Source organism: Malurus melanocephalus, unplaced genomic scaffold (assembly GCF_030028575.1).
Source record: "Malurus melanocephalus ecotype Western Australia unplaced genomic scaffold, MMel_1.1 scaffold_66, whole genome shotgun sequence".
Classification (NCBI taxonomy): domain Eukaryota; kingdom Metazoa; phylum Chordata; class Aves; order Passeriformes; family Maluridae; genus Malurus; species Malurus melanocephalus.
In genome coordinates this window covers 747,425-760,066 of record NW_026623298.1, presented here as the reverse complement: position 1 = coordinate 760,066, position 12,642 = coordinate 747,425, and the positions used below count along the sequence as shown (strand labels likewise).

Below are 12,642 nucleotides of genomic sequence, written 5' to 3'. Positions count from 1 at the left end.
AAGATATCAATTGAGCAATAAAAAAAGATTCCAATTTTTTTTCTTACTCTAATGGTTAAAGTAAAACAGTTGCTCAGTAATAACAGATAACCATTTGTGACAGAGGACAAAAGGAAAATTTGATTATTTTGCAAAGTAAGAAAATGCAGGGCAGGAGGACRGCCCTCGCAGAGAAACAAATTACCATAAGGTAGCTCTTTTTGTAACTCAGAGCATGGCAACTACTTTTGTARATCCGCACATTATAGTGATACAAGTATCTTGCAGCAACCCCACTACTTAAAAAAGTTGATTCTTTCTTTGAAAAGAAGAAGTCACCTGGCACAGAGAAAACAAACTTGAAATGGACCCCATTTATCTGTGTGTAGAGAATACTTTAAAAAAAAAAAAACAAAAAACAAACAAACAAACAAAAAAACTCTGGTACAAAAAATTAGACCCAGATTTCACAACCTGTGACTGGGAACAATGTCATAGAGGACAAACCAAAAATCAAAAAACCAGCCTCACTACCTTCTGTATAGTAACTGTAAAATCAAAAATGTTCTAAATGAACGTGAAACAGACAATAAAGATACAGTATTTCCTCACCTGCTTTTAGGTCTAAAAATCTTAGAAATAAGGTACCAATAAAAGCTCAATTCCACCTAATATTGGGCATTTCACTGGGTYGTAAGCTTTTCATTAAGCACACTTTGCTTGTCCTTTACCTTTGTCCATTCAGAGAAACACTATGTAACAAGTGTACTCAGAGATTCGGGGGTCAGCTAGTTACCTGAAGCGAGCAGCTTACAAAGGCAAGGGAAGGACTATGGTTTATAATTATTTTCATCYACTTACAGTACAATTTTTCACAAATAAACCCTTTCCCCTTCCCATGTGTTTTTGAGTGGGACAAATTTTTCCACTCCCTGTAATTCACAACCAATTCTAGCAACCCCAGCAATATATCCAAGGAAAAATGGCAAGATTTAACTTTTTGAAGCATGTCAAAACTTACGATCTAGATTATATTTCTGGAATGRAAAAGGTTAAGATCTTAGAAAAATCAGAGCACACATTAAGCAAAATTTCAGAAGGGATGAATCAGTGCACTTCTCTATCTATTTATCCATGGTAACACTTTCCATGAAACAATTAGAATATCTATAAAAACAATTCCAGATGACAAGTTCCACATCAAAGCTTAAACTAGATTRTATACATCCACATGCAGTAGTATTTATATTAAAATGTTAGCCAAGACCTGCAGCATTTTGACAACATATCCAATATTTAAATTTTAGAACAGATGTACAAATAGGCTTGTAAATACAAGTATGTACACTTTACGTGTACATTATGAGATCCAACATTTCATGTAAAAACTAAATGCCTGACAGGTATAAGCATTTTATGCAGTGCCCAAGCTTCATCTCAAAGGAATCTATTTCTAATTACTTTTATTCCTACGACTATATTGCCACTTGATGGAAAAAGTTTACTTCCTCTTAAGAGAAAGTTTTTCAGTTTTGTTTATTTAATAGGTGAGAAAAAACTATAGCAATTTTTTTTTGCCACAGGAGTACCTCAAAGGGACACACACAGACACAGATGGAGTCTGTACCCTCTCCATGTCTGATGACTCTGCAGGGTGGTCTTGACTTGGCAACATTTGTTTCTTTGCAAATCCAAAACTCTAGGCACAGGACAGGATAACTAAGGATTGTGCCCGGTGGAAAGTGCAAAAGCACTTTATTACTAATCGGAAAGCCCCTTGATTTAATCTTCCATATGCACCACTCCATTTCATCTTGGCTGGGTATATTCAGTCCCCAGGTTCTGCGTCCTTACTGCCTCTCACCACACTCTTCCCACAGAACTACAAATCTTCTGCCTAATCACCAGCAGTCACCCTTGGGAGCAGACTAGCAGATCTGCTTTCACACTGTGCACCCCTTGGAGGCCCATCCAGAACAAATGTTCCCATCTCCCATTGGAGAGCCTACTGATCTTGCTAACAATCCAATTTACTTTTTTTTTTTAAAAATCTAAAACCAGCTCCCCCTCACTGATATTATAAATAGCTCAAAGTAGTATGACTGTCTTGGTATGATTCAAATGTCGTATCATAGCTAAGTGTCACTATGGCTAAAACTGTTCTGACATCTCACCCTTCCACCCTACAGCTACCCAGATCAAAGTATTCCTTAGGAAGCTCTTGAACTTTGGCTAACTATGTCTTGAACATTAACTGCATGTTCATTTTGCTGGTTTCACAGAATATTCTCAGAAGTACCCACACAGTCATAGAAGTAGACACAACTGTGCCTTTAGATCATTTAGCTAGAAACACAAATGGCTGTAAAAATAATCTAAATAGCTTTTCASTAGTAAACTGAAGGACATATCCTTCCCACTATCCATTATATGATGCAACAGTTCAGTACTGAACTGTTTCAAAAAAATTAAATCGTGTCCCTGAATGTAAACAACTCTGAGTCAACAGAGCTAAAGTCTGGGATACATTCTTGAGGTAATCTTATCTAGAAACAAGACCATACAAAAGGGAAATCAGGGCTCCTCAGACTCCTGGTCTTCCCATTCTTTGCTCATCAAAGCACTGGTCACCAGAAGTGCCAACTTCATGAAGAGAGAAAGCAAGAAAATAGCTGCCAAGGCCTGGCATGGTTGATCAGCTATGAACAGAGGACTCAGCAGCTGTGAGTACTACACATAAATATCATACATCACTCTCTTTTGAGAAGTCCTTGGTGTGATTAATTAATGCACTAACGTCCAAGGCAAAGAGCTCCTTATGGCTTATGGCCCGAAAGCACCTTGGCTTACTGATGTACACTGTTCTGGGTGCCTGTGCACAAACACACTATGCTGGTCCTTCCTTTACTCACAGGTCTTCATTCATTCATAAATTAACTAGCTATCCTCCATTCCAGAACCACATACCACTGTTTTCCCTGTTTATAAGAGTTACGTGAAACAGGTATCACCACTGTGGAAATGAAGACCAGTTTAATGCTTTCCTTAGTTATACCTAAAATTTTCTCAACAATCCCAGGGTGATTCTGCAGAAGACAAGCTCTAGCCAAAACTGCGCTCAAAGCTCTCACTCATGAATGTTAATTCTTCATGTCCARCATTGCAGAGTATCTCATGAGTTTACATTGAGGTTCACAACTTTACAAAGCTGTGACTTCCTTCTCACATTACTCAAGGGCATATTTGGACACTGTTTTTCAAAAGTTTCCTATCTGGAAATAAGCACAGCATCACACCTTTTTCCAGAGAAATCAGAAAATAACCACAGTCTGAGAGCATTATTACAGAAGGTAATCACTATTGAAAAGAAATGTCTAGTATAATAATATGTAACATAGAATATTAATATATTAAATATTATCTTAAATATAATACATAAATAGCCATGATTTGAAGATCAAAATTTTTGTACAGACACACAGAAAATACAATATTCCTTCTCTGAAGAATTTAGCTTTTGAATTGGCAGTATAATACAATGTTTTGTATGCAGCTAACATTCCCTGTCTGTATTTGTGGTCATGTTGTTATTTGTGACCTGTTTTTCTTCTGTATTATAAAAAACATGTATTTGGGAGTTTCCTATAAACAGGCACATGGCTTTGAAGTATTAATGCTTTGTGTTACTTAATGCTAGTTACTTAAGGCTGGTAGGGACTTCATACACACACTAAATCCTTCAAGCTCTGATGGTTAGAAACACTCCAGAAACAAAYATTATTTACATAGGTAACCTGATACATGTAACAAACTTGGAAAAAATACAAAAAASCCAGTTGAACATTTCTTCAGATAAATGCTTTTATTTTTATCTTGCCATTACATCCAGTGTAATGTCCCCTTTTCAAAGAGACCTACAAGCTACATGCAGTGAAAAGGCTGAGAGGTTTCCCTGTGCTTTAAAGCTTCTGTTCTCCATACAATGGCTGTAGCATACCACAGGAAAGACATATGTAGCCTGATAAAGCTGCAGCCAAAAGCGTATGTTTTGAGAAAAGCAAGAAGAAATTCTGCATATTCTGTWTTTCTCCCTAATGCTCTGCCACTAGTGTTCACCTATTTCTCACTCGAGCATTTCCTGAAAATGGATATGTTTTATACCTGTAAAGTGATTCTCAAATTTATCTTGAGCTTTTCCAGTCTTGTTTTGAACCCATGAAAAGTTTTGCACCTGAAACATGATTTGGTAAGGAGTTACATAGGACCCCTACTTGTTCATCCTGGCAGCACTCACCAGTAATGAGAAGCTGGGTGCAGTGAGTCACAAAAATGGGTGTGTACATGAGGAATACTAACAACTGCAGTGGAAATTTCAACCCTATGAACATCAGCAGCAGCATCCTCATATTGTGGAATGCCTCTTGGAAGTAATTTGGAACTGCTTTTAAACTTGTTCTCAGAGGACATGATATACTTCAACCTTTCCAGGCTAGACAAAAAAAAACCCTAAGGACTTAAAAGAGTAAATAGTTTCTTAGGTACTCAGCAGAATAGCCATACAGAATTTTAACTATTTGCCTCTACTAAACATACTGTTTTAAGATTAAAACCTTTTGGCTAGCAGTTTTTTAAAGGTAAAATAAGAATGTCAAGGTTTATGGAAAATCTTTATGATATATGTTGATATTACAACTTTTTGAAAGCGTCCCTYGAAGGCTGAAAATATTTTTCTTGGGAGCTGAGGCAAAAGCAACCGAAATAAAAAGATTTTTAGAGCCATAAATATAATCATTGAACATTCCCTGCACAGTAAGAGAAGTAACTTCAAAGCCTGTGTTCCAGATGTAATGAAGCTTAGAAAGGTCAGACATCAGACTAACTTAGCATTCCTATGAGTTTTGATGTAGATAATTCTTCAACATCAAGACAGCTAAGTTATGAAGTGATTGGTTACAGGGCTCAAAGCATTCATTCTGCAAGAACACTATCTTAGCTAAGAATGTAAATTTTTAAGATCCTGATTAGGAATCTAAGAACCAAAACCAACTAGGCATGCCTTAGCAAGTATGCAGTCTTCCCAACACTACTGTTCATCAGTTTGACTGAATCAGTTAATTAGGTTTTCTCCTACTTATTAAAATGCATCTTAGAATTATTACTATAGAATTATTATTAAGATGTAAAGTTCAAAGAAACATATCCTCAGAAGAAAAGGAAGAGAGTAGGAAACTGTCCAGCCATTTCAATAGGAACATAGGTTGCACAGACTTATTTTGTTATGGATTTCAGTGCTGCTCCTACAGCTTGGAATCTAACTGAACCTACTCACCAGGGAAATGGACATTTTCTCTGCTTCCCCAACATATTATCACTCTTGGTTCATTGACTGCATTCTTTGCATTGATTCTGATTTCCCAAAGGGTGTCTTTCAGCAAGTTCCATGACATTCATGAATCTTACCCTTTTAAGCCATACCTCATTATTTAACTTTCTCATCAGGAGAACAAGATGAAGGTAGTTTTATGAGAAACATGCAATAGTTATTTTGGCTAGGGCTGAAATCTAAACARGTTCTAACAATGCCAGTGAAGGGCTTGGCTTTATTCTGATAGGAATTCTAAATGTTAAAAAATTACGCATACACATTATACTATAGAAGTCACAAACACAGAAGCAGCAAATTATTATTATAAAAAAAAAAATTTGGAAAAAACTAGCAAAGTTAATTGAAAGTGAAGATTTAAAATGGTAGTGATTTTCAAGATCTACATAGATCCTCAATTCAAGGGATTACAAAGCACTTCATATACAAACATAGCAGCTATGTGTGGGGAGTAAGAAGTTCTGCCATGGGTGATGGCAGTTGTCCCCARGAAATATTTTGGTCAGCAGTTTTCAGTATGGATTTGTAAAAATTCATTATTCAAATCTTAATTTGATACAAATATTCTTGAAGAGATAATACACCCCTATTTAAATACTAGTAACTCCAGCACATAAATACATGGAACACGGACTTAGTAATTTTAATATTAGATTCCTGTCACTGCAGTCAGCAACAGCCAGATTATAAAASCATGTTAATAAAAGCGGAAAAGAATTAGTTTTAATGYTTCTGTTAATAATGAAAATATAATGTAATAAAATGAAAATATAATGATGAGATTCCTGCATACTCCATAGAGATTCTAAACACATTCTAACGTTTATTTATTCAGTAAATTTATCCAATTATTTTTTTAAATAGTAGGACTAAGATAGTCCTCTAGGCTTGTGTGCAATGAATAAGAAGATATAGGGATCTTAATTTCATCTAATTTTAAAATCCATTTGATAAACAGAATTGATGCCCCTCTCTCCATTAGCTAAAAAGTTTAAGATAGATGACTAATACCAGATAGCATCAATCTCACTCCAGATGAATTCTAAAATTTACTACAATTATGAACACTAAAAAAAAAAAAAAGGGATAAAAGAGATTCAAATTAAAAAGATTGTGGAGAGACTAAAATAAGTCCCTAAGTTGTATAGTCAGCTTGCAGCTGACTGGAAAGAAAAGAAATAAATCTGCAAACACAAACATGCAGACAACTTTTTGCATATTTCTCTTAACCTATGAAGTATAGACAAACATTATCAAGAAACGTCAACGACCTTTATTCTATTTTGGTTTTTATTTGAGAAAGGCACTTTGAAACAGAAACACTAGAATTACTCCTMAAGGTATTTTTACCTGTAGCAGATCATCCACTATAAATTAAACAATTAAAAAAACCTGAGCTATGTACATCAATCCAGAAATGCTTAAATAACAGTAACATTGTTTTGAAATCTTCACAGAACAAACTTAAGGTTCTAAGCAAATTCTGTAGCCATCACCGTGACTTAACAAAACTGCAGAAATATGGTTTAGAACGCATCATCTGTGCATCTGCCTATATTCAAATAAGAATAAAAAGTACATAAAAATACCYTATTACCTAATGGACAGAGGCACGAATTTAAACCTCTCACTARCTTGAACAAAAACAAGGTTTGCATGGACAGTGTCAAAGTTGAAGGAATAGCATTGCCTCAAATACTCATTTTCTGTTTACTGCATATTTATTTTGTTTCTCTTCATTATTCTACATTTGTCACTTTATCATTATAAAGTCAGGRAAAGAAAAATCACCTCAAGTACATCATGTGAGCAGCAATCATCTGTAAAAGARCACAACTATTTTGTCACTAAGAAAAGAAATGTTTTGTAAAATCAAACTAACTTATGAATTCCCCTACTGTTACCAATAATTCTAGACATTTTAAACTAGTTTCCACTGAAACAGCTGAGTCCCGGAGAAAGACATTATACTCCTTTTTGAGGAAATTTGAAGAAAATCAACAATCAAAGCCAAGAGATGGTTCTTGTAGGTGAAGTGCTCTAGTATGAGCTCACTCCATATTAGACTTCTGAGTCCACGTTAAGAAAAGGAACTATTTCAGTTTGATGTTGCACCTTACACGAAACTAGCAAATTTAACCATCGGGAAAAAMCCTGATAGCAAACCACAATGAACTTCTACTTTTTTGAAGGGTTTTTTTTTTTTTTGTTAGTGTTGTTTTGGTGGGTTGGATGTTTTTTCTCTTGGAAAGGAGAAGTAAAAGATTAACAATCAATAGTTTGAACAGAACACTTCAGCAATATTTAAAAGAAGGAAAAGCKGGAACATATTTAGCATCTACGCTTAATTATGTAGATGATGGAGCTGTTACAGAATTGCTTTCCTCATTCTACCTGTAGACAATTTCAATTGAGGTAATACGGCATTGAAATTAGAAAAAAATCTTAAGTCACATTACCAACAACAAAGTGAAAATGCATCTCTTTGGTCATATTTTTAGAGTATGTGTGACATTGAAAAATTTATTCCAAAAAAATCAAATAATTTAGAGTTTTTGTCAGTGTCATAGGTAAATGAAACATGGATTCTCAGACATAAATTAGAGCTGTATAATGGCAAAGAGAGCAACAAAACTCACATCCTGACATCACAGTAATCTACTTCAAGGTTGAAACAGCAGATCCTTTCTCAATAGAACTCTTTCATGAATATTATTACTTTGGTATTTTCTTGGAATCTGTAAATAGCTGTTCACAGAAAACTATCACAAACATGAGTAGAAAAAATGAAAATAACTGCACTTGACTAGAAAATTGGGTATTAGTTACACTTCTGATCACAAGGTTTGCCAGGGGCTTTWTTTAACCACCATTCAGGCCAGTCAACATTCCACATACTTCTGAAGCTTTTAAACGTTTTTGTTTACACAGATTATGATACCAGTGGTAACTACGATGAGTCACCTTGTTTTCACTAAAGTAGAACAAGYTGTTATAATCACTTAAACATAGAACTGGACAACACAGGTATTCCTTTTTCATCTTAGGGGTTTCTAGCGATTCTAGAAAATTTCTTTGTTCCACAGACCTGTCATATGTGAGTCCACTCAGAATTTGGGGTCTCTTAAGCTAAGATATTTATACCATCTCAACATGCCAGTTAGTTACTTTGCAGTTCACTTAGGCAGATGATTTGGAATGTGGAGAAAGTCACGGTCTTGACATCTGTAATGTGGTTGGAAGTGAAGCAGATTTAAAGAGAGAGACCTACATTTTAAAGAAGGTTAGTATGTGTTTTCCATGCTCCCAAGCAGAAAATCTTCTGAGGAACAATCTACTTCTTAYAACTCCAAAACCCAGCATTAATCAACTTATTAATTTATTTAATATGAAGTAAGGAGAGTTTTACTGAATTAAAAATGGGCTTATCAGTAGAAAAAGCTTAAGAGCACAGWAGCATAAGTGGATTAAACAAGATTCCTGCATTTCTAATTGCAGGGGAACCTCCCTACTCAAAGTAAAGCAACAATATGAAAAAATGACATTATATGAGTGGGAATACAGCTGAGCAGAAAAGTATTTTCTCCATGGTTCTTAAGTTTAAAAATAAATATAGGGGAATTGCAAAGTTAGTATTTTTATTAAGTAAAAGTGCAAACTCAAATTATGATATGCAAAACTGATTTCCAAGAGGAGTTTCCAGTTATATATGAAATCSCCACATGTCTTACTAAATCTTACCACAGTGAAAGGTAGAAGTCTCATTTGAAAGAAATCCATGTTGACTCACATAAGAATTTTTTTTTTTTTGAACCAAGTTTCCTGGTCCTCCCCACTTAAATKGCTTTGATTTCCACATTACGGATTAATCTCGGAATTTGCAAACTGAATTCCTTTTTGAGAATCCAACAACCCCTACAATGCGYTCCAGCCACTACAGGGCATTCAGCACCCTTGGCCCCATTGAGTCTGAACTAGAATTAATCTGAAGTCAAGCCCCTGAAACTCAGAGTGGATATCAAGTCCTCTGACACATCTCATTTGCTCTAGAACTACCCCCGTTGTTTCACATCACCAGTTAGAAGGCACATTTTTTCAGTCCTTATGCAATGCTATTTCTTCAGTAGTATTGCCACTGCAATTTAGGAGTTACACAAAAAAATTAAAAGCTTTAATACTTTTTTTGGATGCTTAAGTTAACAGCATTTTAACCGATTACTACTTAAATTACTAATTAAAAGTTATTTAGAGCAAAGAAGGTTCATCTAGTATTTCCTTGGAGGAGGTTACTACATAGCAAAGTCAGTTAAAGAACTGATCTCTTCATTTTAAAAAAAAAGTCGTATTAAACAACAAATTAAAGCCAATATTAAAGACACATTACAAATTTATCCTGAACAACTTTGATTACTATCCATAGTTTTACATTACTTCACAGTTTACCACGGCCAACAGTCTAAATTTACAAAAGGCAAGGAAAAGGCATTATGGAACATGAAAGTAAGACAGCTTATAAATAGGCAAAAAAGTCAAGCAGTTTCTTTCTTCATATGAATAGAACTGTACATTTGCATAGAAAATATATTTTACACATAAAGTATGACAGACTGAGACAGTAGTAAAAGAAGCACGTAGCAAACGTAACTGTTCATGACTACTGCTCTCTATCCAAACTTTATAAAAACTATAAATTGAAGTAATCTTACAAGATGACTTTCTACTTTCAGCCAAAGAAAAAAACCACAAATAGGTTCAGAGTTTGACCACTGCTACTGTACAGTATAAAAGCCACATTCTTGCTATGAAATGAAGAATTATGTTTGTGTCTACAGGATTGTAGGAGAAATACCAAACTTTCATCTTGTTACTATATTGATAATGGGAAAAAAATACTACAAGAATCAAGTCTGTAACTTCATTTAAACAAAGAATTTATAATTCAATTTGCTCTTCATAAGCAGAAAGCGAGTCATCCCTCTTACCTAGATAAACCTCCTAGGTAATAGTCATATATTTAGATTTTCATATGCATTTTAAAGACACTTACTGTTCTAAGAGTTGATCATATTTTCGTAAAGAATCCTTTTCAGCAATAACTGCTCTTTCTTTTTCAGCAACAGCATTATCTCTTGCTTCTCTCAAGTTTCTGAAGGAAACAAAAATTATCCTGTTAAGAACCTGTTAGAAAAAAGACTACTTTGCTTAATTAATTACTGCTCTCTGATCAATTATTTATCGCAGAGGCTTTACTTCAGGTTACTATACCAGCAAAGCTTCCAATTCTGAAATTCTAAAAAACAACTATCAAATCATCTATTTATATGTGGAAACATATAACTCTAATTATTCTAGAATAATAGAACTAAAAATTACTTATTTTTGCGGGAATTAAATAMATTCCGATGATTTTGCTTAGTACTTTGCTAATAACTGCAAGAATGCTGTCCACCTAGTTGAGATGATCCACAACTTTTACGATAGAGCAATAAAAATTTAGGCAAGCATAGAAATCCTACTTCCACATACAACTAATTATCTAGTTGTACTGATTTGGATTTCATTGGTGTCTCCTGGGTTCTATTACCGGCAGCATTTTTGATCTGTAAAGAACCATAAAATAACGTTTTATTACAATCAATTGATACTTTTTTAACCAAGGATCAATCACAATGTTTAAACTACCTCAATTACTATTTCACTGACACAAATGAGAACAGCATGATTTTAAAAATAAAACATATAATATTTGTGTTAAAAAATTTGGAATTAGTTATTAAGTCTATTATRCTGCAAGCAGGCTACAGATTAACACTGCAGAAGACTGTACAGAGGGGAAGCACTGTTTAGATACTGTATATAAGCTCTATGTACAATATTTAGTGTAACACAGCACMAGCCAATTTGCCAGAGTTAACAGTGGTTGTTGAGGACCAGACATCTGTATAATTAGTTTTTAAGGATTTTACTTTACTCCTGGTTTGCTTCTGTGATGAACAATCACTAGCATTTGGAAYATATTAGATGATTTTAAAATTAGTTTTATCTAAAAGGAATCCTGTTCATGTGCTACAAATGTGAGTGAATCCAAGCACAGCTGCAAGGCAAGCTAAAACCATGGCCAGCAGCTACGACCAGGGGGTTTCACTTCAACACCCCATTTTTCATCTGAACTAAACTGCTAATGTGGATGCAACCAAGATATTCCCACTGAAGTATTTTTTTCACCTCTCCCCACAGCAACTTTCTGACTTAAGGCAAACTGAAATTAAAATCTCAGGCGAGTTWTGAGAAAAAAAAAGCCAAGATATAAAGGAAAATAGAAAGTTATTAAGCCCATGTAAATGTAAACCTAGAGCTAATTTTAGTGACTAATTTTAGTCAMACTAAAGGTACATAATTTTTGTTTTAAGGACTACTTTATAGACTAAAWGTTATCAGTGGCACTTTTTTGAATTCAAAAGTAATCATATGAACAGGAAACAGCTACTTAAAAAAAMCCCCAGCATCAGAATTATGTAGCAGTTAACTGGCTATTAGAGAAAGATAAMCAAATTTTCTTTAAAAATTGAGTTTAGGTTCTTTAAAACTGACTCATACCAAACTATGGAAACATGGCAATAAATTTTGTCAATAACATTAAGATCAAGCATATTATGTCWGAGTAGGATTCCATTGCTATATCCTTAAGACCAGAGTAGTAGAAGTGGGATAAAAATTAAATGGTAGGAGAGATACAGAGATTCAGTTAGAGAATAAACTATTTTGCTTAGCTGAACAACTAGTCAATTGAAAATGCAATGGGAGGAAAATGGACACAAGTGAGGTAGTATTCAACCAACAAGATGAGATGTGATGCAATTTCTGTTGAAATACTCTTTCTACAGAGCCAGGAAACATAGGAGTGACGCTGCCAGTTTCAGTTGTGTAACTGCCATTTCAGAGGAGGTGAAGCATCCATCCAGTGGCTGCACTGAGGGGCTGTATGGACAATCAGGTATCTAGCCAGCCTATCACACAAGTGAAAGCACCCTTCTGAAATGGGACAGAAATACTGTCTACAAGATTAAGAACCAAGTCAGAAGAGGTGCTCAAGGGAAAGATCTCAAATGCTTAAAACTACAAAATTGTGTTTGATCTATAGGAATGGACTACAGCTAATCCAAAGTCAAACCTCTTGCATACCTTCACACGTCCTGTGAATTCACTCACACTTTCTAAAGCAAAGATAGCCCATCCTTACAACAACCGTACAAGTTGAGCTAATGCAAAAAAAAAAAAAA

The 12,642-nt window shown here is 34.7% G+C and overlaps 1 protein-coding gene across 2 annotated transcripts in view; it reads right to left on the bottom strand.

Moving 5' to 3' along the window:
* The window catches only part of PIBF1 (progesterone immunomodulatory binding factor 1), a 105,447-nt gene that overhangs the window by 67,208 nt on the left and 25,597 nt on the right, over positions 1-12,642 (bottom strand). For both annotated transcript variants that reach the window (XM_057366466.1, XM_057366464.1), the window contains exon 10: positions 10,410-10,508. In XM_057366466.1, the coding sequence (XP_057222449.1) occupies positions 10,410-10,508 (99 nt within the window). The remainder of the gene's footprint in view (positions 1-10,409; positions 10,509-12,642) is intronic.